Source organism: Callithrix jacchus, chromosome 7 (genome assembly GCF_049354715.1).
Source record: "Callithrix jacchus isolate 240 chromosome 7, calJac240_pri, whole genome shotgun sequence".
Taxonomy (NCBI): Eukaryota; Metazoa; Chordata; class Mammalia; order Primates; family Cebidae; genus Callithrix; species Callithrix jacchus.
The window spans coordinates 64999924-65025852 of NC_133508.1; the positions used below are offsets into that span (position 1 = coordinate 64999924).

At 44.7% G+C, this 25929-nt stretch overlaps 1 protein-coding gene and 1 pseudogene across 2 annotated transcripts; one reads left to right on the forward strand and one right to left on the reverse strand.

Moving 5' to 3' along the window:
* The first annotated feature begins 1761 nt into the window (after nt 1-1761).
* MED18 (mediator complex subunit 18) lies at nt 1762-10212 on the forward strand. Of its 2 annotated transcripts, none has more exons than XM_002750513.6 (3): nt 1762-1884; nt 2983-3116; nt 9340-10212. In XM_002750513.6, the coding sequence occupies exons 2-3, from the start codon at nt 3044-3046 to the stop codon at nt 9891-9893; spliced, it is 627 nt and encodes a 208-aa protein (XP_002750559.1). In that variant the 5' UTR covers nt 1762-1884; nt 2983-3043; the 3' UTR covers nt 9894-10212. The 2 variants fall into 2 exon arrangements, with proteins under 2 accessions (XP_002750559.1, XP_002750560.1); XM_002750514.6 differs by having other exon boundaries at nt 1762-1828.
* Nucleotides 10213-23810: 13598 nt separating this feature from the next.
* Nucleotides 23811-24794, reverse strand: LOC144576961 (uncharacterized; annotated as a pseudogene).
* Nucleotides 24795-25929: the final 1135 nt, after the last annotated feature.

Here is a 25929-nt window from a genome sequence, read left to right on the forward strand (position 1 = left end):
TGCCTCAGCTACCTGAGTAGCTGGGACTACAGGTGTGTGCCACCACACCCAGCTAATTTCCTCTGTTAGGTTTTTAAAATCTTTTTCTCACAGTTGTTGCTCAGCCAGAGTTATACCAAAGCACCTCATTGGTCTTTTTTTCTTTCTTTAATTTTTTTCCAGATAGGTTTTCCCTCTGTTGCACAGGCTGGAGTGCAGTAACCTATCTCAGTTCACTGCAACCTCTGCCTCCCAGGCTCAAGCAATCCTCCCACCTCAGCCTTCCAAGTAGCTGGGAGTACAGATGCGACCCACTACACTCAGCTAATTTTTGTATATTTTGTAGAGACAGGTTTCCACTATGTTGCTCAGGCTGGTCTTGAATTCCTGAGCTCAAGCCATCTGCCCACCTTGCCTCCCAAAGTGCTGGAATTACAGGTCTGAGCCACCTGAGCCCGGCCTGATCTTTTTTCTCCAGGCTCTCCTTTCCCAAACTTTTCTCGACATTGCAATCAGAGTTCCTTTAAAGCTCACATCTATTCTTTTTTTTTTTAAATTGAGACGGAGTCTCGCTGTGTCACCCAGGCTGGAGTACAGTGGCGCGATCTCAGCTCACAGCAACCTCCGCCTCCTGGGTTCAAACAATTCTCCTGCCTCAGCCTCCTATGTAGCTGGGATTATAGGCATGCCCCACCATGCCCAGCTAATTTTTGTATTTTTAGTAGAGACGGGGTTTCACCATGTTGGTCAGGCTGGTCTTGAACTCCTGACCTTGTGATCTGCCCGCTTTGGCCTCCCAAAGTGCTGAGATTACAGGCGTGAGCCACCGTGCCTGGCCACATCTATTCTTTAGTTTGGCATGCAGAGTACTCCTGGATCTAGGCCTACACCTTTTCCACTCGCCTGCTCTGCCTATGGGGGTAGCCATTCTTTATTCCTTTACTTTCTTTTTTTCTTTTTCTTTTTCTTTTTTTTTTTTTTTTTGGATACAGTCTCTCTCTATCATCCAGGCTATAGTGCAAGTGGTGAAATGTAGGTTTGCTGCAACCTCCGCTTCCCGGGTTAAAGTGATTCTCCCACCTCAGCCTCCCCAGTAGCTGAAAGTACAGGCATGCGCCACCATGCCCGGTTTTTTAGTGTATTTTTAGTGGAGACGGGGTTTCACCATGTTGGCTAGGCTGGTCTTGAACTCCTGAACTCAAGTGACCCGCCCACTTTGGCCTCCCTAAGTGCTAGAGTTACAGGCATGAGCCACCATGCCTAACCCCTCAGTTTGTGTGTGTGTGTGTGTGTGTTTTTAATTTAATTTAATTTTATTTTTCTTTTTTCTAGTCAAGTGCAGTAGTGAGAAGGGGGGAAAGAGTAGAACAAGGAGTTCGATCTGTGTAACTGTGAACAATCAATTGAGATAACTCACTACCTTCGGACCAGCCCAGTTTTTGTTTTTTTTTTTAAGTTCATGATAATCTCTGTAAGTCTTAACAGTTCCAAGAGACTTTCTACACAAGTACATCTCCAGGTTGTCAAACCTAAAAATATTTTCCTAGAGGAAGGCCTGTGACATCAAGGCTTCAGGTAGCTCCCGGAGGAATGCTCCAAAGGAGGGCGCCATCTTTCTTACAGCAGCCCGGGATTTCGCGCATGCGTTTTTGGTTGTCTGTCCGCAATGAAGCTCTTTGGCCTTCTCGGCACCCTTACGTTCCGGAACGGCAGTTTCGAGGTTTGTGAGACTTCGGCTTCCGATCGGAGGTGAAAAGAGGAGGAAGTTGGCTGGTTGCTTCCGTCTAAGGGCTTCCGGGGCTCGGTTAACCGGAGGGCTGGAATCTAATCGTCGCTCAAAGGCGCCTAGGTGCGCGGGTGAATATAATTCCCGGCTTCCTGAGAAGAAGCTAGAGCCTCAAGGAGGTGTGTTTCTAGTGTTTAAATGGACACGTGTTCTGGATGCGGCTTAAAGGGACCTATACACCATCATCTTAAAATAACTTTCTCTTGGCTCTCTTTAAAAGGCATTTTCAGGCCAGCCGCAGTGGCTCTCCCGCCTGTAGTCTAGCTACTTGGGAGGTAGATCGGGAGGCTGAGGATCGCTTGAGCCCAGGAGTTCGAGGCTGTAGTGAACTGGGAACTCCCCATTGCACTCCAGCCTGTGCTGCAGATCGAGATCCTGTCTCCAAAAAACAAAAAGGGAGAGGGGAAGGCATTTTTAGAGAGATGGAATGCCTAGATTCTAGTTTGGTCCAAACTCTGCCACCAACTTGCTCTGTGTATCCTTCTGCCCCTCTCCGAGTCTCAGTATCCTCATCTATAAAATTAAGGGCCCTTAAGTCACTTTTCAGTTCCTCTGAATTTTGTTTCCTCTTTATTATGTCATTAGAGCCACATAGCCTCCGAAATTAAAAAATACTGGCCTCGGCTGGACGCGGTGGCTCATGCCTGTAATCCCAGCTCTTTGGGAGGCCGGATCACCTGAGACTCACCTGAGGCCAAGGAGTTCAAGACCAACCTGGCCAACATGGCAAAACCCCATCTCTACTAAAAATACAGAAAAAGCCGGGCGGGCGTGGTGGCACATGCCTGTAATCCCAGCTACTCGGGAGGCTGAGGCAGGAGAATCGCTTGAATCCTGGAGGCGGAGGCTGCAGTGAACAGAGATCACCCCATTGCACTCCAGCCTGGATAACAAGAGTGAAACTCCATCTCAAAAAAAAAAAATTGGCCTTATTTTATAAGGAATACATTGAGTCCCAGGGTGAGGGGTTGTAGGACTTTCTCAAGATTGCACAGGTAACTTGGAAGTTTCAGAACTTGAGACTAGAAGGTTATGGTATAACTCCATGATTAGATCTCCCTTTTATATTTCTGTATTATCAGTTCCTGGAACTGGCCATATAAGGAGATACTCAGACGTTTTTGAATGAATGAATCTTTTGATTTGAAGGCTAGTGCCACAACAGATCTGGTCTTTCTCCACCACTCTGATGTATAAACAAGTGAATTCTTTTTCAGGTATATCTCATGCCTTACCTGACTGGGCATTCTGAGTTGTGTTGTCTTCAACTTAGACACCATGGAGGCACCTCCAGTCACCATGATGCCTGTCACTGGGGGCACCATTAACATGATGGAGTACCTGCTGCAGGGTAAGTGAACCAGGGAACTTGGATTACCTGTTTTCCTCTTCTCTGTTCAGCTTCCGTGAAGATGAGAGACTTAACACAAAAGCAGCCTGCACAGTTTCTGGCAATCAGCTATGTTTTTAATTGTTACTTCATATTATAGTTTTATATGCATTAAACATATTAAATTTGTCATCATAACATATTTAAGTGTACAGTTCAGTAGTGTGAAGTATATTAACATTGTTAAGCAACAGATCTTTAGAACTCGTGTTTATTGTGAATAGCTTGAAAAAATACTTAATAGAACTTTTTTTCCTTTGAGACAGAGTCTCGATCTGTCACCCAGGCTGGAATGCAGTGGCACAATATTGGCTCACTGCAACCTCCACTTCCTGGGTTCCAGGGATTCTTACATCTCAGGCCTCCGAATAGTTGGGATTACAAGTGTGCATCACCATGCCCACCTAATTTTTGTATTTTTTAGTAGAGAGTTGAGGTTTTGTCATGTTGGCCAGACTGGTCTTGAACTCTTGGACTCAAGTGATCAACTTACCTTGGCCTCCCAAAGTGCTGGGATTATAGGCATGAGCCACTGTGCCCAACCTAAAATAGTTTTTCATCCTGTAAAACTGCAACTCTGTATCCATTAAACACTGATTCCCACTCCCCTGTAACTATCCCTTAGCAACTATCTTTCTAGGTCGTGTTTCTCTGATTTTTTTTTTTAGATGGATTCTTCACTCTTTTGCCCAGGCTGACTGCAAACCTCCATCTCCCAGGTTCAAGCAATTCTCCTGCCTCTGCCTCCCAAGTAGCTGGGACTACAGTGTGCACCACCATGCCTGGCTAATTTTTATATTTTTAATAGAGATGGGGTTTCACTGTGTTGGCTAGAATGGTCTCCATCTCTTGACCTTGTGACCCGCATTCCTCGGCCTCCCAAAGTGCTGAGATTCCAGGCATGAGCCACCACGCCCAGCTAACCATTTCATTTTCATCGTAGGGTCTTAGCTCATCTGTCATCCCCTTAGAGAGTCCTCTGACCACTCCAACATCTCAGAGTAGTTTCCTCCCCTTTGTCCCCTCCAGTTCCTCTCCATCTGATTCTCTTTTATTTCCTTGTTTTCATTTACTTGTTTGGTTATGTGGAGACAGAGTCTTGCTCTCTCACCCAGGCTGAAATGTAGTGGTGCAGTCACAGCACACTGCAGCCTCAACCTCCTAGACTCAAGCAATCAATCCCACCGCATCCGCCTCCTCAGTAGCTGGGATTACAGGCCCATGCTACCACGCCCAGCTAATTATTATTTTTTATTTTTAGTAGAGATGAAGTCTCACTATGTTGCCCAGGCTAGTCTCGAACTCCTGAACTCACATGATTCCTCCCACCTCAGCATCCCCAGTGTGCTCGAATTGCAGGCATGAGTCACTGCACTCAGCCTTACTTATTTATTTCTTGTTTCCACTACTAAACTGTAATGTCCACAAGGGCAGAGCCTAGCACAGTGCCCCCAGGACAGCATTTAGTAAGCATACATTGAATGAACCAACACACTTATAAAGCACCTAAGATGTTTGAGGAACGAACATTTCTGAGACTGTCCTGAATGTAGGATGCAATGGTGAGCCATTCCCTGCTCCTAACATTTTCTTTTCTTTTTTTTTTTTTTTTTTGAGATGGGGTTTCACTCTGTCACCCAGGCTGGAGTGCAGTGATGCGATCTTGTCTCACTGCAACCTCAGCCTGCTGGGCTCAAGCAGCCCTCCCACCTCAGCCACCCTAGTAGTTGGGACCACAGGCACACACCACCATGCCTGGCTATTTTTTTATTTTTGTATTTTTTGTAGGGACGGGATTTTGCAATGTTGTCCAGGCAGGTCTTGAACTCTTGGACTCCAGTGATCTGCCCGCCTCAGCCTCTAAAAGTGCTGGGATTGCAGGCGTGAGACACTGTACCCAGCAATTCTAACATTTTCTGTCCTATGATACTAGGACCTTGTCCATTGCTTTTCTTATAACCCTGCCTGTTTTCAAATATTCAGTCATTTGAGTCCCTTTACCACTTTTTGGCATTGTTACACTAATATATCCTTATTTGCTTTAACGGATTTAGTCAACAAGTGTTTGGCTTTTTGTTTTTTGTTTTGAGACGGAATCTTGCTCTGTCAGCCAGGCTAGAGCGAAGTGGCGTGATCTCGGCTCACTGCAACCACCACCTGCTGGATTCAAGGGATTCTCATGTCTCAGCCTCCCGAGTAGCTTGGATTACAGGTGGATGCCACCTCGCTGGGCTAATTTTATTGTATTTTTAGTAGAGACAAGGTTTTGCCATGTTGGCCAGGCTGGTCTCAAACTCCTGACCTCAGGTGATCCACTCACCTCAGCCTCCCAAAGTGCTGGGATTACAAGCATGGGCCATCTCGCCCAGCCAGATTTATCAACAAGTATTTGAATATGTTCCTAACATTTGAGTCATAGCCCATGGAGGGAGAAAGATGACTAAAAAAAATCTATATGTAATTTCAGGCATTTGGGAGGCTAAGGCTGGAGTATTGCTTGAGTTTGGGAATTCAAGATTAGTCTGGTCAACATAGCAAGACTTTGTCTCTACTAAAAAAATTTTAAAAGTTGGCCAGGTATGGTGGCTCACACCTATAATCCCAGCACTTTGGGAGGCCAAGGCAGGCAGATCCTGAGGTCAGGAGTTTGAGACCAGCCTGGCCAACACGGCAAAACCCCATCTCTCTTAAAAATACAAAAAGTTAGCTGGCCGTAGTGGCAGGTGCAAGTAATCCCAGCTACTTGGGAGGCTGAGGGAGGAGAATCACTTGAACCCAGGAGGTGGAGGTTGCAGTGAGCTGAGATCGGGCCATTGCACTCCAGCCTGGGCGACAAGAACAAGATTCCATCTTAAAAAAAAAAAAAATTAGCTGGGCATGGTGGTTTGCACCTGTAGTCCAAACTACTTGGGAGGCTGAGGCTAAGGTGGGTGGATCACTTGAGCCCAGGAGATGGAGGCTGCAGAGAGTTATGATCATGCCACTGCCCTATAGCCTGGAGACAGAGTTGAAATCTTATCTCACAAAAACAAAAAACTATGTCATCAAAATAAAGCAGGAAAGTGGCTAGAGTTTGGTGGGACACATACTGTTTTATTAGGATGATCAGAAAAGGCCTTGATGATAAAGTCACCTTTGAGCAGAGACCTGACAAAGTTCCCATGCAGATGGGAAGAACATCCTCAGCATAGAGAATAGGGGAATGAGCTCTGGCAGGAAGGCCACTCCTGGAGACAGTGATCAAGGGGAAGAGTAGAAAGAGATGATGTTGGACAGGTAGCAGAGACTGTAATATCTAGGGTCTTGTCAACAGTGGTAAAGATGTTGCCTTTTATTCTAAGTGACATAGGAAACTACTAGAAAGTTCTGAGTAGAGGAGTGTTATCTGCCCAATTTATTTATTTATTTATTTGAGACAGAGTCTCATTCTGTCACCCAGGATGGAGTGCAATGGTGCCATCTCCGTTCACTACCACCTCTGCCTCCCGGTTCAAGCGATTCCCCTGCCTTAGCCTCCCAGGTAGCTGGGATTACAGGTGCATGCCACCATACCCAGCTAATTTTTGTTGTTGTTGTATTTTTTTTAGTAGAGATGGGGTTTCATCAAGTTAGCCAGGATGGTCTTGATATCCTGACCTTGTGATCTGCCCGCCTTGGCCTCCCAAAATGCTGGGATTACAGGTGTGACCCACTGTGCCCCGCCTTTTTTTTTTTTTTTTAATTGAGTTTTGCTCTTGTTGCCCAGGCTGGAGTGCAATGGCATGATCTCAGCTCACTGCAACCTCTGCCTCCCAGGTTGAAGCAATTCTCCTGCCTTAGCCTCCCTAGTAGCTGTGATTATAGGCATGCCCTACCATGCCCAGCTAATTTTGTATTTTTAGTAGAGACAGGGTTTCTCCCTGTTGGTCAGGCTGACCTCGAACTCCCAACCTCAGGTGATCCACCTGCCTAGGCCTCCCAAAGTGCTGGGATTACAGGCATGAGCCACCGCACCCCGCTTATCTGCCCAACATTTTAAAAGACCATTGGGCTTTCATTTGGAGAAGAGAAGAAGACAAAGGCAGAAACAACTATTGCAAAGACCAGGCAAGAAATGAAGCTGACTTCATTAGACGGGACTAGGTTGAAGTGACGAAGGGAGTGAGAAGTGGTTGCATTCTGCATTTATTTCAAAAATACAGATTAAATGTAGGATGTGGGAGAAAGAAAGAAGTCAAAGATGATTTTGGCCTAGGTAACCAAGAAGCAGAGAGTTGCCATTTACTGTGATGGCGACGACTACAGGATGAATAAAATTTTGGAGGAAAAAATCAACAATTTGATTTTGAATGTGTTAAGATAAAGATGTCTGTTCAGCATCCAAGTGGAGAAATTGAGTAGTCAGTTAGATGTTTTCTTCTGTAGTTCAGAGATAAAAATGTGGGAGTCCTCAGGCCATAAGTGATATTTAAAGCCATGGGACCAAATGTCACATAGCGACATAATTGCCGGGCACAGTGGCTCATGCCTATAATCCCAGCACTTTGGGAGGCTGAGGCCGGGGGATCACTTGAGGTTAGGAGTTTAAGACCAGCCTGACCAATATGCTGAAACCCCAACTTGAAAAAAAAAAAGAAGAAGAAGAAAATTAACTTTACTTGCAGTGAGCCAAGATTGTGCCACTGCACTCCAACCTGGGCGACAGAGCGAGACTCTGTCTCAAAAGAAAAAAGATGACACAAATGTCACATAGGGAGGAAAAGAGTATTGATACAAGAGAGGACTAATATTGAGTCCTAGTCCTCCAGTGTTTAGGGAAGATGAGAAACACCAAGCAAAGAAGACTTAAAAGGAATGGTCAGCGAGTTAAGTGAAGAACCAAGAGAGTTGTGTCTCAGAGGCCAAGGGAAGAATAGATTTCACAGTGGGTATAATCTACTATAACAACCATTTCAGATGTTGCCAAGGGGATGAAGATTCTATGAAGCAATTAATTCTCTCCTACTTAGATACAGAAGAGGAAAGCTTTTCCTGATAAAAAGGAAACTTTAGCTGGGCGCGGTGGCTCACGCCTGTAATCCCAGCATTTTGGGAGGCCGAGGTGGGCAGTTCACGAGGTTAAGAGATCGAGACCATCCTGGCCAACATGGTGAAGCCCCATCTCTACTAAAAAATACAAAAATTAGCTGGGCATGGTGGTGCATGCCTGTAATTCCAGTCACTCAGGAGGCTGAGGCAGGAGAATCGTTTGAACCCAGGAGGCAGAGTTGCAGTGAGCTGAGATCATGCCACTGCACTCTAGCCTGTGACAGAGCGAGACACCATCTCAGGAAAAAAAAAAAAAGGAAACTTTATATTTCTTCTATAAATGAAAGACTTTTATTTGTTGGAAATTGAAGGCAATTGTTAAAGTATATGACAACAAAATAGTGTTATTGGCTGGGCATGTTGGCTTACGCCTGTAATCCCAACACTTTGGGAGACCAAGGCCAGGAGTTCAAGACCAAGCTGGACAACAATGTAGTGAGACCCCATTTCTATAAAAGCAAATAAATAAATACATAGCTAAAACAGTATTATTAATTTTTTTTTTTTTGAGATGGAGTCTCACTCTGTTATCCAGGCTGGAGTGCAATGGTGCGATCTCTGCTCATCAAAACCTTCACCTCCCAGATTCAAGTGATTCTCCTGCCTCAGCCTCCCGAGTAGCTGGGATTACAGGCACGCGCCACCACACCCAGCTAATTTTTGTGTTTTTAGTAGAGATGGGATTTCACCATGTTGGCCAGGGTAGTCTCAATCTCCTGACCTCAGGATCTGCCCACCTCAGCCTCCCAAAGTGCTGGGATTTCAGGCATGAGCCACCATGCCCAGCCAGTATTATTACATTCTAGATAGACACTGTAGCTGATTAAAGGCTCTAAGTCCAAGGCATGTTGGAAATTAGCATTAGAGAAGGCCTAAAGACTTTGTAGTACTAAATAAGAAAATTCCAAAAAATTGAAAAGGAAAATAATAACTGTCTCACAACGTTATACAATATTTTGCTAGTGTAACTCCTCTAAAATCTCATGTGTTGGCCCTATGTGTTGTGAAATGCTTCACTAAACTGCTTTGGTTTTTCATTTTAATTTTTTTCAATTTTATGCTAATTCCATGACCTAAAAGGAAAGATAGGACTCAGAGGTGCTTTTTCCCTTTTCAGGAAGTGTTTTAGATCACAGTTTGGAAAGCCTCATCCACCGCCTTCGTGGTTTGTGTGACAACATGGAACCTGAGACTTTCCTTGACCATGAGATGGTATTCCTCCTTAAGGGCCAGCAAGCCAGCCCATTTGTTCTAAGGGCCCGACGCTCTATGGACAGGGCAGGGGCACCCTGGCATCTGCGCTACCTGGGACAACCAGAAATGGGAGACAAGAATCGCCACGCCCTGGTGCGAAACTGCGTGGACATTGCCACGTCTGAGAACCTCACCGACTTCTTGATGGAAATGGGCTTCCGCATGGACCATGAGTTTGTTGCTAAGGGACACTTGTTCCGAAAGGGCATCATGAAGATTATGGTTTACAAGATTTTCCGCATCCTGGTGCCAGGGAACACAGACAGCACTGAGGCCTTGTCACTTTCCTATCTCGTGGAATTAAGCGTAGTTGCACCCGCTGGACAGGACATGGTTTCTGATGACATGAGGAACTTTGCAGAGCAGCTAAAACCTCTGGTTCACCTAGAAAAAATAGACCCCAAGAGGCTCATGTGACTAAGAGAATCTCTCCACATTTGGGGCCTGTCCTTACTTGTTTGAAAAAATGTTTTAAATGCTCCATTTCACCACTGCCAGCATTCTTCCTTCAGGGAGGAGGATGCCTCGTGATGATTTCGTTTTCATGACAGCCTTTCTACATTAAAGGCTCAGGACATCACAGAGAATCTATCTAATCCCACTGTATAAAGAGGAGAAACTGGAGTAAATTAGGTTTTGGAAATAAAAATTTCTTGTTTGGCCATTTGTGTGTAAGGTTTATAACATTAGAGGCTGTGAGCTTGTGCTATATGGTAATAAAGGCAGTGGCCTCGAATTTTGTTTAGGAAGTCTTTATTTACCCCTAGGTAACACAGATTTTCCTTCTTAGCTTTATAGTTTTAACTTTCACATTGAGATCTTTAATTCATCTAGAGTCCATTTTCTAGGGGGTTTATAAAAACCCAGGTTTCTTCTCCTGGCAGTGAATTCGTTTTTCTACCACCATCCAAAGAACAGTGTTCAGTGCTTTGTGCTGCTACCATTGTCACATAGGTTTCCATGTAGGTATTTTATTTTTAAGTTCTCCATTTCATTTCATTTTTTTTCTTTGTTTCAGTGACAGCAACACAATGTTTTTATTATTAAGGCTTTATAGTAGAGCCAGTTCTACCAGTAAGGCAGGTACCCTTCCCTTTTTGTCCTCTAAAATGGACTTACAGTGTAGTGTAGTAATATTTCAAAAAATAATAATAAAAGAAAATAGACTTAGCATCCAGGTATGGTGGCTCATGCTTATAATCCCAGTACTTTGGCAGGCAGGACAAGAGGATTGCTTGAGGCCAGGAATTCAAGACCAGCCTGGGCAACATAGCAAGACCTTATCTCCACAAAATAAATTTTTTTAATTAGCCAGGTGTGATGGCATGCACCTGTGGTTCCAGCTATTTGGGAGGCTGATGTAGGAGGATCTCTTGAGCCTGGAAGGTTGAGGCTGCAGTGACTTGTGAGCCTACCAATATACTCCAGCCTGGGTAACATTGAGACCCTGTCTCAACAACAACAAAAATACAGACTGGGTTTTCAAAGGTCTTTATTCTTTCATACTCATTTTAGAGTAAGTTGTAGATTCTCAACATTACTACTGGAGTTTTTATTGGAATTCCTTTTTTTTTTTGAGACATAGTCTTGCTCTTGTAACCCAGGCTGGAGTGCAATGGCGCGATCTTGGCTCACCGCAACCTCCGCCTCCGGGTTCAAGCAATTCTCCCGCCTCAGCCTCCTGAGTAGCTGGGATTACCATGCCCAGCTAATTGTTTGTATTTTTAGTAGAGACGGGGTTTCACCATGTTGACCAGGATGGTCTCGATCTCTTGACCTCGTGATCCACCCACCTTGGCCTCCCAAAGTGCTGGGATTACAGGCTTGAGCCACCACGCCTGGCCTGGAATTTCATTGAATATGTATACATTAATTTGGGAAAGAACCAACATCTTTTTGTGGAACACTCCCTGCCCAGAATTCAGTGTGGCTGGCTTTCTTCACCTTTCAGGTCTCTGCTAAAATGTCAGAGAAGCTTCCTTGACCATCCAGAATTAAGTGGCACACTCATTCTCTGTCATTCTCTACTCCCTATTACTTTCTATCCCTTTACCTTTTTTTTTTTTTTTTGAGATGGAGTCTCATTCTGTTGCCCAGGCTGGAGTGCAGTGGCACCATCTGGACTCACTGCAACTTTCACCTCCTGGGTTCAAGCGATTCTCCTACCTCAGCTTCCCAAGTAGCTGAGATTACAGGCATGCAGTACCACACCCAGCTAATTTTTATATTTTTAGTACAGTGGGGGTTTCACCGTTTTGGCCAGGCTGGTCTCAAATTCCTGACCTCAACCAATCCACCTGCCTCAGCCTCCCAAAGTGTTGGGATTAAAGGCATGAGCCACCATGCCTGATATCTCTTTATTTTTTTCCATAGTGCTTACAAGCAATCTGCCCACCTCAGCCTCCCGAAGTGCTGGGCTTACAGGTATCAGCCACCCTGCCCTGCCCAATTTTAGTGTTATTAACAAGACTCTATGCTTCCTTTGTTTTTTTGAGACGGAGTTTCGCTCTTGTTACCCAGGCTGGAGTGCAATGGCGCGATCTCGGTTCACCGCAACCTCCGCCTCCTGGGTTCAAGCAATTCTCCTGCTTCAGCCTCCCGAGTAGCTGGGATTACAGGCACGCACCACCATGCCCAGCTAATTTTTTATATTTTTAGTAGAGATAGGGTTTCACCATGTTGACCAGGATGGTCTCGATCTCTTGACCTCGTGATCCACCCACCTAGGCCTCCCAAAGTGCTGGGATTACAGGCGTGAGCCACTGCGCCTGGCCTTTTTTTTTTTGAGACCAAGTCTCACTCTATCACCCAGGCTGGAGTGCAGTGGCACAATCTTGGCTCACTGCAGCCTCCAGGTTCAAGCGATTCTCCTGCCTCAGCCTCCAGAGTAGTTGGGATTACAAGTGCCTGCCACCACACCTGGCTACTTTTTTTGTGTGTGTATTTTTGGTAGAGACAGGGTTTCATCATCTTGGCCAGACTGGTCTTGAATTTCCTGACTTCATTATCTACCCACATCAGCCTCCCAAAGTGCTGGGATTACAGTTGTGAGCCACCGTACCTGGTCAAGCCTTAGTTTTCTTGTCTGCAAAATGTGTTTGATCATAGACTGTTTCTAGAGATTGTTGTAGGGATTAAATGAGATAATCCACACATTTAGCACAGTGCCTGGCACATAATAACTGATCAATAAATCAATATTTATACCAGGTACTGTGATAAATGTTTTATTTAGCACTGTTTTAAATACTTTTTATTTATATGAACCCCATAATCCCTACCTAGCTTAGTAGTACTCGTATAATGACCTTTCAAATATTTGTTGAGTGAATAAGTAAGTGAATGAATGTTGAGTGAACTTGTGAATGCTGACTGGGAGACTAAAAGAATCTTGCCTGTGTAAGCTGGTTTGTCCCAGGTTAACATTCCTCTTTAATGAGTTGTTATGTACGCCATGAGGCCCAGCATCTGTAGTAAGCTGGAGGAGATTGTGGAAAGGGTAGCTTTTTGACTATGGCTTTCTCTTTTTTTTTGAGACAGAGTCTCACTCTGTCACCCAGCCTGGAGCATTGGTGAAATCTCGGCTCACTGCCACCTCTGCCTCCCAAGCAATTCTTGTGTCTCAAGTGATTCTCATGCCTCAGCTTCCCAAGTACCTGGGATTATAGGAATGTACCACCATGCTCAGCTAAATTTTTTTGTATGCTTAATAGAGACAGGGCTCAAGTGATCTGCCTGCTTCTGCCACAGGCATAAACCACCATGCCTGGCCAACTGTGGCTTTTTCACTCTGAAGAAGCCATTCACACTTTAATGCTCTAATTTATTTCTGAGAACTGAAAACATGAATTTTAAAAAGTTGCTCTAGGTAGAAATGTTAAAATTTACAATACTTAAGGTCATGGAGAACATGGAGAAAGAACATTTTTGGAGGAAATAAAAATCAATGAAAACTCTTCTTAAGCTCATTTAGCTAAGAAAATAATTAAGAATTTTCACAAAGGTGCCAGGCACGGTGGCTCACGCCTGTAATCCCATCACTTTGGGAGGCCGAGGCAGGCGGATCAACTGAGGTCCAGAGTTCGAGACCAGCCTGACCAACATGGAGAAACTCCATCTCTACTAAAAATACAAAATTAGCTGGGCATGGTAGCAGGTGCCTGTAGTCCCAGCTACGCAGGAGGCTGAGGCAGGAGAATTGTTTGAACCCAGGAGGTGGAGGTTGCAGTGAGCCAAGATTGCACCATTGCACTCCAGCCTAGGCAACAAGAGTGGAACTCCATCTCAAAGAAGAAAAAGACTTAAAGAATTTTCACAAAGGTTTAGTATAAGCCTGATTATCTTAGTGATGTGTGTAATTTAGCAAAAAATGGAAATACAGCCAGGCACGGTGGCTCACACCTGTAATCCCAGCACTTTGGGAAGCCAAGGCAGGTGGATCACAAGGTCAAGAGATTGAGGCCATCATGGCTAACATGGTGAAACCCCATCTCTACTGAAAATACAAAAAATTGGCTGGGCATGGTGTTGCATGCCTGTAGTTCCAGCTACTCAGGAGGCTGAGGCAGAAGAATCACTTGAACCTGGGAGGCAGACGTTACAGTGAGCTGAGATCGCACCACTGCACTCCAGCCTGGTGACAGAGCAAGACTCCATCTAAAAAAAAAATTGAAATAATCTTATATTTATTATTTCAAGACAGGGTCTTGCTCTGTCACCCAGGCTAGAATGCAGCGGCTCCAACAAGGCTTACTGCAGCGTTGACGTCCTGTGCTCAAGCAACCCTCCCTCTTGAGACTCCCAAAGTGCTGGGGTTATAGGCATGCCCCACCATGCTTTTTGTTTGTTTATTTTTCTTTCTAAAGAAGTCTCACTCTGTTGCCCAGGCTGGAGTGCAGTGGTGAGATCTCAGCTCACTGCAACCTACACCTCTTGGGTTCAAGCGGTTCTCCCGCCTCAGCCTCCCGAGTAGCTGGGACTACAGGCACCCGCCACCACGCCCCATTAATTTTTGTATTTTTAGAAGAGATGTGGTTTCACCATGTGGCCAGGATGGTCCTGATGTCTTGACCTTGAGATCCGCCCTCCTCAGCCTCCCGAAGTGTGGAGATTACAGGCATGAGCCACTGAGCCCAGCTGTGCACCACCATGCTTAGTGGAAATAATCTTGATGTCTAATAAATGGAATGGAGTAATTAAATGATACTGCACATCCGCACAATAAGATATCTTATAGCCATAGAAAAAGAATTTGTAGAAATAAATTTAATAGAAAAATGTTCTAGATAGTTAACTTATTAACTCTGTGGTCTAAGGCAAATTACTTAACTCCTTTGCCTTAGTCTCCTTATCATTAAATGGGATACCAATACTGCCTTCTTTATAGTGTTATCATGAGATTTAAATGAGTTGTTACAGGTAAAAACATTTGGGATAGTACCTGGACTAGAGTAAACATTAGATAAATATAAGTTGTAATTATTATAAGAAAAGCTTTAAAATAATATGCTATTTAAAAAAAATAAATAAATAAATAAATAAAAATAATAATATGCTATTTAAAACATAATATGCTATTTTTTCTAATAACGTACATAGATATAATGGTATGAAAGTAAATACTTCAAAATGTGAATAAGTAGTTCACACTTGTAATCCCAGCACTTTGGGAGGCCAAGGAGGGTGGATCATTTGAAGTCAGGAGTTTGAGACCAGCCTGGACAACATGGCAAAACCCTGTCTCCACCAAAATATACAAAAGTTGGCTGGGCATGGTGGTACACGTCTGTAGTCCCAGCTACTTGGAAGGCTGAAGTGGAAGAATCACCTGGGCCCAGGGGGTTGAGGTTGCAGTGAGCCAAGATGTCGCCACTGCACTCCAACCTGGGTAACCGAGTGAGATTCCATCACAAACAACAACAAACACACACACAAACATAAAGCGAAAACAAAACAGAAAAGGAGTATTTATTTAGTAGGGGAGTAAGGATGTCTGGGATTTTCTACCCTGCCTGTGCCATGCTTTTTAGCCCCTGTGGCCAGTATATGAGTGTGAAGGAGGAGTCGGCTTTCTCCATCTACTTTGAAAGGTGATCTCCTCTCTTATCAAATGGGAAAGGATCCCCAGGATGCTCATAGGCAATGAATGACAGTTTCTTTCTTTCTTTTTTGAGAGGGAGTCTCCCTCTGTTACCCGGGCTGGAGTGCAGTGCTGTGATCTTGGCTCACTGCAACTTCCACCTCCCAGATACAAGTGATTCTCCTGCCTCAGCCTCCCTGGTAGCTGGAATTACAGGCGCCTGTGCTATCTTTTTTGTATTTTTAATAGAGACAGAGTTTCACTATGTTGACCAGGCTGGTCTCAGACTCCTGGCCTTGTAAACCCCCCACCTCAGTCTCCCAAAGTGCTGGGATTACAGGCATGAGCCACTGCGCCCAGCCGACACTTTCCTAACAGATCAGATGTGGGGCCTAACAATATAGAACCAGCATTGAACTCTAGAGGCAGACAGGATGTGAGTCATCACACTGGCCTTTTGTCAAGTTGAGTATAATTGTTTCTGTGTTTTTCTTTGGCAGTATGAATGTGAACTGACCAGACTAATTTAGAAAAACAAACAAATAAATCAGAAGATAAACATTTAAATAAGTAGTTTCCTTCAAAGTATTTATTTTGAGAAGTGAAACACTTTACTATTGTTCAAATAACCATTGGATGTTTGAGGTGGGCAGGGGAGAAGTCAAACAAATTGATTTCAAAATCGGTTTACATGAAATATTTTGCTAGCTCCTAATTTACTAAATTGTAATACCCAGTACTATTTTCAGTATGGTAAAATGGGTATACTTTGTTTTTCAAGATGGGATCTTGCTAGGTTGGTCAGGCTGATCTTGAACCCTTGGCCTCAACTGATCCTCCCACCTCAGCCTTCCAAAATGCTGGGATTATAGGCATGAGCCACCACACCTGGCCCTAAAATGGATGTTTTTTTCTTTTTTTTTTCTGAAACGAAGTTTTGCTCTTGTTGCCCCAGGCTGGAGTGCAATGGGGTGATCTCCACTCACTGCAACCACAGCCTCCTGGGTTCAAGTGATTCTCCTGCCTCAGCCTCCTGAGTAGTTGGGACTACTAGGCACCCACAACCACATCCAGCTAATTTTTGTATTTTTAGTAGAGATGGGGTTTTGCCATGTTGGTCAGGCTGGTCTTGAACTCTGGACCTCAAGTGATCTGCCTGCCTCAGCCTCCCAAAATGCTGGGATTACAGGCATGAGCCACTGTGCCCCACTACTTATATTTCTTAATAATAAAAATCTTGAAACAACCTAAATGTTCAAAAATGAGAAGCAGTTAAATAAAATTTGGCAAACTCATTTGATGGAATATTATACAGCCATTAAAATTATTGTTATTGCAACTGAGTATCTCAGCCTTAAAATGTATTTTGGTTTTTTTCCCCTCCTTTCCTACTTAATCTTTTTTTTCAGACCAAGTTTCACTCTTGTTGCCCAGGTTGGACTGCAGTGGGACGATCTCAACTCACTGCAACCTCCATCTCCTGGGTTCAAGTGATTCTCCTGCCTCAGCCTCCTGAGTAGCTAAGATTACAGGCACCTACTACCATGCCTGGCTAATTTTTATATTTTTACTAAAGATGGAGTTTCACCATGTTGGCCAGGCTGGTCTCAAACTCCTGACTTCAGGTGACCCACCCAAAGCAGCCTCCAAAGTGCTGGGATTATAGGCATGAGCCACTGCACCTGGCCTTCCTTCTTAATCTTAAAATGTAGCCTTGACACCTATTTTAGAATTCTCTTTTCTCTCTTTCCCTTCTGACACTCCACTGCATCATGCACACCTATCTAAATATAGAAATTCCAGGGGCTGTCAAGGTGCAGTGGCTCATGCCTGCAATCCCAGCACTTTGGGAGGCTGAGGTGGTCAGGAGTTCAAGACCAGCCTGACCAACATGGTGAAACCCCATTTCTACTAAAAATACAAAAATTAGCCAGCTGTGGTGGCATGCACCTGTAATCCTAGCTACTCAGGAGACTAGGGCAGGAGAATCACTTGAACCCTGGAGGCAGAGGTGGCAGTAAGCCGAGATCGCGCCATTGCACTCCAGCCTGGGCGACAGAGCAAGACCCCATCTCAAAAAAAAAAAAAGAAAAGAAATTCCAGGGGCTTATCTTGAAACTAACCAGGCATGGAGACCCAGTGCAGAGTTCTTCCCCACCTAGAGATTACCTCAGCATGGTTAATCAACAGTCCTGCTGCAGCTGAAATGGGGCCAGCCAGCTGGCAGGCCAGGTAGAAAATAACTCAACGTAGTCACTGGAAAGAGACATACAGGCCTGTACCCTGCATCACTCCTGCATGCTCCCCATACCAGTTTCCCTTTTTAAACAATTCTACTTAGCCCAAAAATTGGAGATGCTTTCTTTGTGACTTGAGCCAGCCATCTCCTCAACTTCTAGAATTTAAATTAAAGCTGTAGGCTAGGTGCCGTGGCTCATGCCTATAATCGTAGCACTTTGGGAGGCTGAGGCAGGCGGATCACTTCAGATCAGGAGTTCAAGACCAGCCTGGTCAACATGGTGAAACCCTGTCTCTACCAAAAAATACAAAAATTAGTCTGAAATCGCTTGAACCTGGGAGGTGGAGGTTGCAGTGAGCTGAGATCGTGCCACTGCACTCCAACCTGGGCAACAGAATGAGACGCCATCTCAAAAATTTAAAAAAAAAAAAAGTAAATTAATTAATTAAAGCTGCAGGCCAGGAGCGGTGGCTCACGCCTGTAATCCCAGCACTTTGGTAGGCCAAAGCAGGATAGCTTCACTGCAGGAATTCAGGGCCAGCCTGGACAACATTGTAAGGCTGTATCCATTAAAAAAAAAAAAAAAAAAGGCCAGATGCAGTGGCTCATGTCTGTGATCCCACAATTTGAAAGGCTGAGGTGAGTAGATTGCTTGAGTCCAGGAGTTTGAGACCAGCCTGGGAACTACAGCAAAACCCTGTCTCTACCCAAAAATTACAAAAATTAGCCAGGCATGAGGGTATGTGCCTGTAGTCCCAGCTACTGGGGAGGCTGAGGTAGGAGGATCACTTGAGCCTGGGAAAAGGTTGCAGTGAACTGAGATCATGCCACTGCACTTCAGCCTGGATAACAGTGAGACCCTGTCTCAAAAATAAAAAACAAAATAAAATTAGAAGGAATCAACATATTGATTCAAGAGGGTTCAACTGCCTCCTGGGTTCAAGTGATTCTCCTGCCTCAGTCTCTTCTTTGTCACTTTGGGAGGCCGAGGCAGGCAGATCACGAGGTCAGGAGTTTGAGACCAGCCTGGCCAATATGGTGAATCCTGTCTTTACTAAAAATACAAAAAAAACTAGCTGGGCATGGTGGTGTGTGCCTGTAATCCCAGATACTTGGGAGGCTGAAACAGAATTGCTTGAACCCAGGAGGCAGAGGTTGCAGTGAGCCGAGATTGCGCCACTGCACCCCAGCCTGGGCAATAGAGGGAGACTCCATCTAAAAAAAAAAAAACCTTTGTTTTTTTGAGATGGAGCTTCACTCTTGTTGGATCGCACATCTGGTCTAAACATTTATTTTTATGGTTTGTTTCAGTTAGGATCCAACAAGAGCAACCTCTGCCTCCTGGGTTAAAGCGTGTTAATCAGGTTCAAGCAATTCTCTTGCCTCAGCCTCCCGAGTAGCTGGGACTACAGGCATGTGCCATTACACCCAGCTAATTTTTGTGTTTTTAGTAGAAACAAGGTTTCACCACATTAGCCAGGCTGGTCTCAAACTCCTGACCTCAGGTGATCCACCTGCCTCAGCCTCCCAAAGTGTGAGTATTACAGGCATGAGCCACTGCACCTGGACTACTATCCATTTTCACCTTGCACTATTGTCCAGTTTTGGGAGAGCCAGAACGTCATCACCACCTGGTCCAAACAAGCTGAATGCAGGTAACAATCAGGGTCAGGAGACTGGTACTTTGGAAGGCCAAGGCAAGTGGATCACCTGAGGTCAGGAGTTCAAGACCAGCCTGGCCAACATGCTAAAACCCCTTCTCTACTAAATATAAAAAAATTAGCCAAGTGTTGTGGCAGGTGCCTGTAATCCCAGCTTCTAGGGAGGCCAAGGCAGGAGAATTGCTTGAACCCAGAAAGTGGAGGTTGCAGTGAGCCTGGATCTCGCCATTGCACTCTAGCCTGGGGCAACAAGAGGGAAACTCCATCTCAAAAAAAAAAAAAAAAATTCAGAGACAGGTTTACCAGGGGGCTCTATGTTCTTAGCTTTTTTTTTTTCGCTTTGCTGCCCAGGATGGAGTGCAATGGTGCCATATTGGCTCACTGCAGCCTTGACCTCCCAGGCTCAAATGATCCTCCCACCTAGCCTTGGGAGTAGCTAAGACTACTGAAGTGTGCCAGCATACCTGGCTAATTTTATTTTATTTTATTTTTTGTAAAGATGGGGTCTTACCATGTAACCCAGGCTGGTCTTAAGCTCCTGGGCTCAAGTGATTCTCCTGCCTTGGTCTTCCACAGTGCTGGGATGACAGAAGTTAGCAGAGATTGTGCCATTGCATTCCAGCCTAGGCAACAAGAGTGAAACTGCGTCTCAGAAAAAAAAAAAAAAAGAAGAAGCAGCACATTCGGCGAGCACAGTGGCTCACACCTGTGATCCCAGCACTTTGGGAGGCCAAGGGGGGCGGATCATGAGGTCAAGAGATCGAGACCAGCCTGGCCAAGATGGTGAAACCCCATCTCTACTAAAAATACAAAAATTAGCTGGGTGTGGTGGCGCATGCCTGTAATCCCAGCTGCTTGGGAGAAGGAGGCAGAATTGCTTTAGCCTGGGTGGTGGAGGTTGCAGTGAGCCGAGATTGCGTGAGACAGAGCAAGACTCAGTCTCAAAAAGAAAAAAAAAAGCACATTCAAGGTGTTGTTCAGAGTATTAAGAAAAAAGGAAAAAGAATATTTTTGTTTGTTTAATTTTTAAAAGTATTATTTATTATTATTATTATTTTGAGATGGGATTTCTCTGTGTTTGTCAGGCTGGTCTGGATCTCCTGACCTCAGGTGATCCGCCCATCTTGGCCTCCCAAAGTGCTGGGATTACAGGTGTGAGCCACTGCACCCGGCCATTCTCCTCTTAAGGATTCCCTTTACTTTTCTTCTGTATTGACTTTCTTGTTTCCTGAATTCCAGAACTTTATCTTTGTTGCCCTCTGGTTTTGGTAGACCATATCTGCCAGTGGCTTCTTGTGAAATGATGCATCAGAGGTAAAAAATGTTTAGATCTTGTATATCTGCTTATGTCTTTACCCACGTTTGAATGACTGTGTTGATGTTTTAACAAGGTACAAAATCCTAGGTTGGAAATCATCACTTTCAGAATTGTTGTTTGTTTGTTTTTTGAGATGGAGTCTCTCTCTGTCACCAGGCTTGAGTGCAGTGGCATGATCTCGGCTCACTGCAACCTCTGCCTCCCAGGTGCAAGTGATACTCCTGCCTCAGCCTCCTGAGCAGCTGGGACTACAGGTGTGCACCATTACGCCCAGCTAATTTTTTGTATTTTCAGTAGAGATGGGGTTTCACTGTGTTGGTCAGGATGGTCTCGATCTCTTGACTTCATGATCTGCCCACTTCGGCCTCCCAAAGTGCTGGGATTACAGGCATGAGCCACCGAGCCCGGTCCCTTTCAGAATTTTGAAGGCATTCTTCCTTTCTTTTTTACTTCTAGTGTTGCCATTGAGAGGTCTAAAGCCATTCTGATCTCTGACCTGCTATGTGGAACTTGTATCTTTTCTGTTTGAAAACTTATAAATGTTGTCCTTTTTTATTTTGAGACAGAGTTTCACTCTTGTTGCCCAGGCTGGAGTGCAGTGGTATGATCTCAGCTCACGGAAACCTTCACCTCCAGGGTTCAAGTCATTTTCTTGCCTCAGCCTCCCGTGTTGCTGGGATTACAGGCATGCACCACCACGCCTGGCTAATTTTGTATTTTTAGAAGAGACAGTGTTTCTCCATATTGGTCAGGCTGGTCTCGAATCTTGTCTTTGTCTGCAGGTCCTGAGATGTCACATGGTGAGTCACGGTGTAGGTTTATTCTTATTCATTGTGCTAGGTACACAGTGGACCCTTTCAATCTGGAAATTTATGGAAATGTTTTAAATTATTTTATGATATTTCCTCAACTCTTTTTTTTTTTTTTTGATGGAGTCTTGCTTCATTGCCAGGCTGGAGTGCAGTGGCACAATTTTGGCTCACTGCAACCTCCACCTTCTGGGTTCAAGTGGTTCTTGTGCCTCAGCCTCCCGAGTAGGTCAGATTACAGGTATGCACCTTGATCTGCCCGCCTTGGCCTTCCAAAGTGCTGGGATTACAGGTGTGAGCCATTGCGCCCAGCCTCCTTAACTTTTTTTTTTTTTAGATAGAGTCTTGCCCTGACACTCAGGCTGGAGTGCAATGGCACTATCTTGGCTCACTGCAACCTCTGCCTCCCAGGTTCAAGTGATTCTCCTGCCTCAGCCTCCTGAGTAGCTGGAATTACAGGCACCTACCACCATGCCCAGCTAATTTTTGTATTTTTTAGTAGAGACGAGGTTTCACCTTGTTGGGCAGGCTGGTCTTGAACTCCTGACTTCAAATGATTATCCTGCCTCAGCCTTCCAAAGTACTAGGATTACAGGCATGAGCCATTGCACCTGGCTTTTTTTTTTTTTTTTAGGCAGGGTCTTGCTCTGTCTCAGAGGCTGGAGTGCAGTGGCACAAGGATCATGGCTCACTGCAGCCTGGACCTCCTGGGCTCAAGCAATCCTCCCATCTCAGCCTCTGAGTAGGCAGGACTGCAGGGACATGCCACCACATTCAGCTCTTTTTTAAATTTTTTGTAGAGACGAAGTCTCACTCTGTTGCTCAGGCTGGTCTCAACTCCCGGACTCAGGGCCTCAGCCTCTCTAAGCATTGGGATTACAAGCATGAGCCACTGCTCCTGGCCACTTTCCCTCCTTTTTTTCTTTTTCTGCTTTAGAGATGGTCTCCTTCTGTCACCCAGGCTGGAGTGTAGTTGCAGGATGATGGCTCACTGAGTTCTTTACCTTCTGGGTTCAAGTGATCCTCCTGCCTCAGCCTCCCATGTAGTGAGACTACAGGCACATACTATCATGCCTGGCTGATTTTTTTTTTTAAGACGGAGTCTCACTCTGTTGCCCAGGCTGGAGTGCAGTGGTGCTATCTGGGCTTGCTGCAACCTCCACCTTCCAGGCTCAAGTGATCCTCCTGCCTCAGCCTCTGGGGTGGCTGGGACTTCAGATGGGTGCCACCATGCCCAGCTAATTTTCATACTTTTTGTAGAGAAGGGGTTTTGCCATGTCGCCGAGACTGGTAATTTTTTAAATTTTTTTGTAGAAACAGAGTCTTGCTATGTTGTCCAGGCTGGTCTTGAACTTCTGAGCTCAAGAGATCCTCCCACCACCTTGGCCTCTCAAAGTTCTGGGATTACAGGCATGAGCCATCATGCCTGACTGTTTCCTCTTTATGGAACTTTTATTCAGCTGTTGCACTAACTCAATTACTCTTCTAATTTTCTTATTTTTCTCCTATTTTCCATATCTTTGTCTTCTTGTTCTATTTTCTATGACATTTCTTCAACCGTATCTTCTAATATTTCCATTGCACTATGACTTCATATTTCTTTTTTTCATATTTAAGAACTTTTTTTCTTCTGAATAATCTTTATTATTGTTTCTTGCTATTGTTCTATATATTCAAGTATCGGTTCTTCTTTTTTTTTCTTCTTTGAGTATATGCAGTGTTTTTTTTGTTTGTTTTCTGGGTTTTTTTTTGGTTTGTTTTTGTTTTTGTTTTTTTGAGTTGGAGTTTTGCTTTTGTTGCCCAGGCTGGAGTGCAATGGCATGAATTCAGCTCACCGAAACCTCCACCTCTCAGGTTCAAGCAATTCTCCTGCTTCAGCCTCCTGAGTAGCTGGGATTACAGACATGCGCCACCATGCCCAGCTAATTTTGTATTTTTAGTAGAGATGAGATTTATTCCTCTTGGTCAGGCTGGTCTCGAACTCCTGACCTCAGGTGATCCACCCTCCTTGGCCTTCCAAAGTGCTGGGATTACAGGCATGAGCCATTGCGCCCAGCCTAGTATACGCGGTTTTTAAAGTTTTCTTCTCTCAGCTGTGCGTGGTGTCTCATGTCTGTCATCCTAGCACTTTGAGAAGCTAAGGCAGAAAGATTGCTTGAGCCCAGGCATTTGAGACCAGCGTGGGCAACATGGAGAAAACCCATCTCTATTATATTAAATAAATAAATAAATGTATACATCTCTTTTTTAAATTCAAATAAGTTAAGAAAGAGTTTTTTCTCTCTGCATTGTCATCATTTTCTACAAGTTTCTTTCTTTTTTTATTTTGCTAATTGTGTTATAACCACAACAAACTAGTGCAGAGAATGCCCTGTACAAAACACAATAAAGTTTCAAAGATTGAGATGTTCCCTTAGCAAGGCTGAAAATTTCAGTTTCTGGTATTTGGAATTCAGGCTGCAGTCCTTGGTTTTGGATGGATACCGGATGTGTGGCACAATCCATGCTTTTAACCAGATTTGAACAGAAGAATAGAAACAAAAGAGATGCGCCAGGGCCCAGGTAGGAGTAGATGAAGCGTTTGGTTTCCTGTGTCACATAACTACAGAAGTTCCTCCCCACGATGCAGTGCCAGATGGGATTGTACTTCTTGACAAATTCCTTCTTGATATGAGCCGCAATGTCCTTCTCTATGTTATATTTGTCCAGTGCTTGAGTATGGACTCAGGACTCCACCGAGTCCTGTTGCTCCTCTTCCCACATGTCTGCATTTTTTATCACAGCCTTTCGGTCGCACATGGTTACTGTTTGAAGGGGCCTGGCTGACTGCAACCGTCTCCTGGGGGAGGTGGTAGCATTGCTGAGCCCAGCTGAAGCGCCCTCGTCTCTACCAGAGCCCTGACGCATCTCTTTTGTTTCTTTCTTTTGTTTGTTTTGGTCGCTATCTTTTCTCTTAGAGGAAAGCCTTGCGTTTGGTAACCCTTGGCATCCTGACCATGAATAAAAGTAGGGGACAAAAGCTGATTGGAAGTTCTGTGTGTGAAGATGGGAGCCACTGGCCATGAGGTCATTCGTCTATGAGCCAGTGACTCTTAGGTCATAGATCATGAAGAGCCATCCTGGGAGAGATCCCAGTGCCATTATCTTTAACTCTTTCATATTTGGCTTCATTTTCCCCAACGTAGAAGGCTCATTTGCCCAACATTCTGGGAACAGAGTGTGGGAAAGCCAAGCAAATCCTAATTCCTCTTTTTTGAAAAAGGGCCATTAACTGTGCCTACTGACCCTTATTCCAGAGATTGACTGTTTTACTTTCCCAAGAGAATAAATCTCTGTACTTCTGAGCGACTGCGGTGGGGGAAGGAAACTAGGTCCTGCACCAGTCCTTATGATTTCAGCTGCACTTCACCCCTACTTCCAGGGTTACCAAAGGTACCTCTTTACTTTCTCATTTCTGGCCCAAATGCAGCATTCTCGGGCCCGCCAGGCTTATTCTCACTCATTTTTTTTTTTTCTACTTTTTTTCTATTGCATTTACTGCCCCCATCATTGCAAGTACGGCTCACTCCAGCCTTGACCTCCTGGGCTCAAGTGATCTTCCCACCTCAGCTTCTCATGTAGCTGGGACCACAGGCATGTGCCACCAAACCCAGCAGATGGGGTCTCACTTTGTTACCTAGGCTGGTCCCAAACTCTTGGGCTCAAGCAATCCTCCTACCTCAGGCTCCCAAAGTGTTCGGATTATAGGCATGAACCACTGCGCCGGCCAATATAGTTATTGTTTGTTTGTTTTTTGAGACAGAGTTTTGCTTTTGTTGCCTAGGCTGGAGTGTCGTGGTGCAATCTCAGCTCACTGAAATCTCTGCCTCCCGGGTTCAAGTGATTCTCCTACCTCAGCCTCCCAAGTAGCTGGGATTACAGGCATGTGCCACCACGCCTGGCTAATTTTTTAGTAGAGATACAGTTTCTTCATGTTGGTCAGGCTGGTCTTGAACTCCCAACCTCAGATGATCCGCCCACCTCAGCCTCCCAAAGTGCTGGGATTACAGGTGCGAGCCACCATGCCTGGCCTTTTTTTAAAAAAATTTTCTTTATTTATTTTTTCTTTATTTTTTTTTTGTTTGTTTTAAAAAAATTTTAACAAATAGAGATGGGGGTCTCACTTTGTTGCCCAGGCTAGTCTCAAACTTCTGGGGTCAAGCAATTCTCTGGCCTTGGCCTCCCAAAGTGCTGGGACTTCAGGTATGAGCCACTGCACCTGGCCTTTTTTTCTTTTTAATTAAAAAAAATACTTTTTCTGAAGTATCAATAGTAGATACACTGGTAAAACATATTTATATATTATGC

Excerpts from the sequence above, each read along its gene's own strand:
- MED18 (XM_002750513.6), top strand. The coding sequence starts at position 3,044 with ATGGAGGCACCTCCAGTCACCATGATGCCTGTCACTGGGGGCACCATT. Across the intron at positions 3,117-9,339 it reads GATGGAGTACCTGCTGCAGG|GAAGTGTTTTAGATCACAGT; the intron begins GTAAGTGAACCA and ends TTCCCTTTTCAG.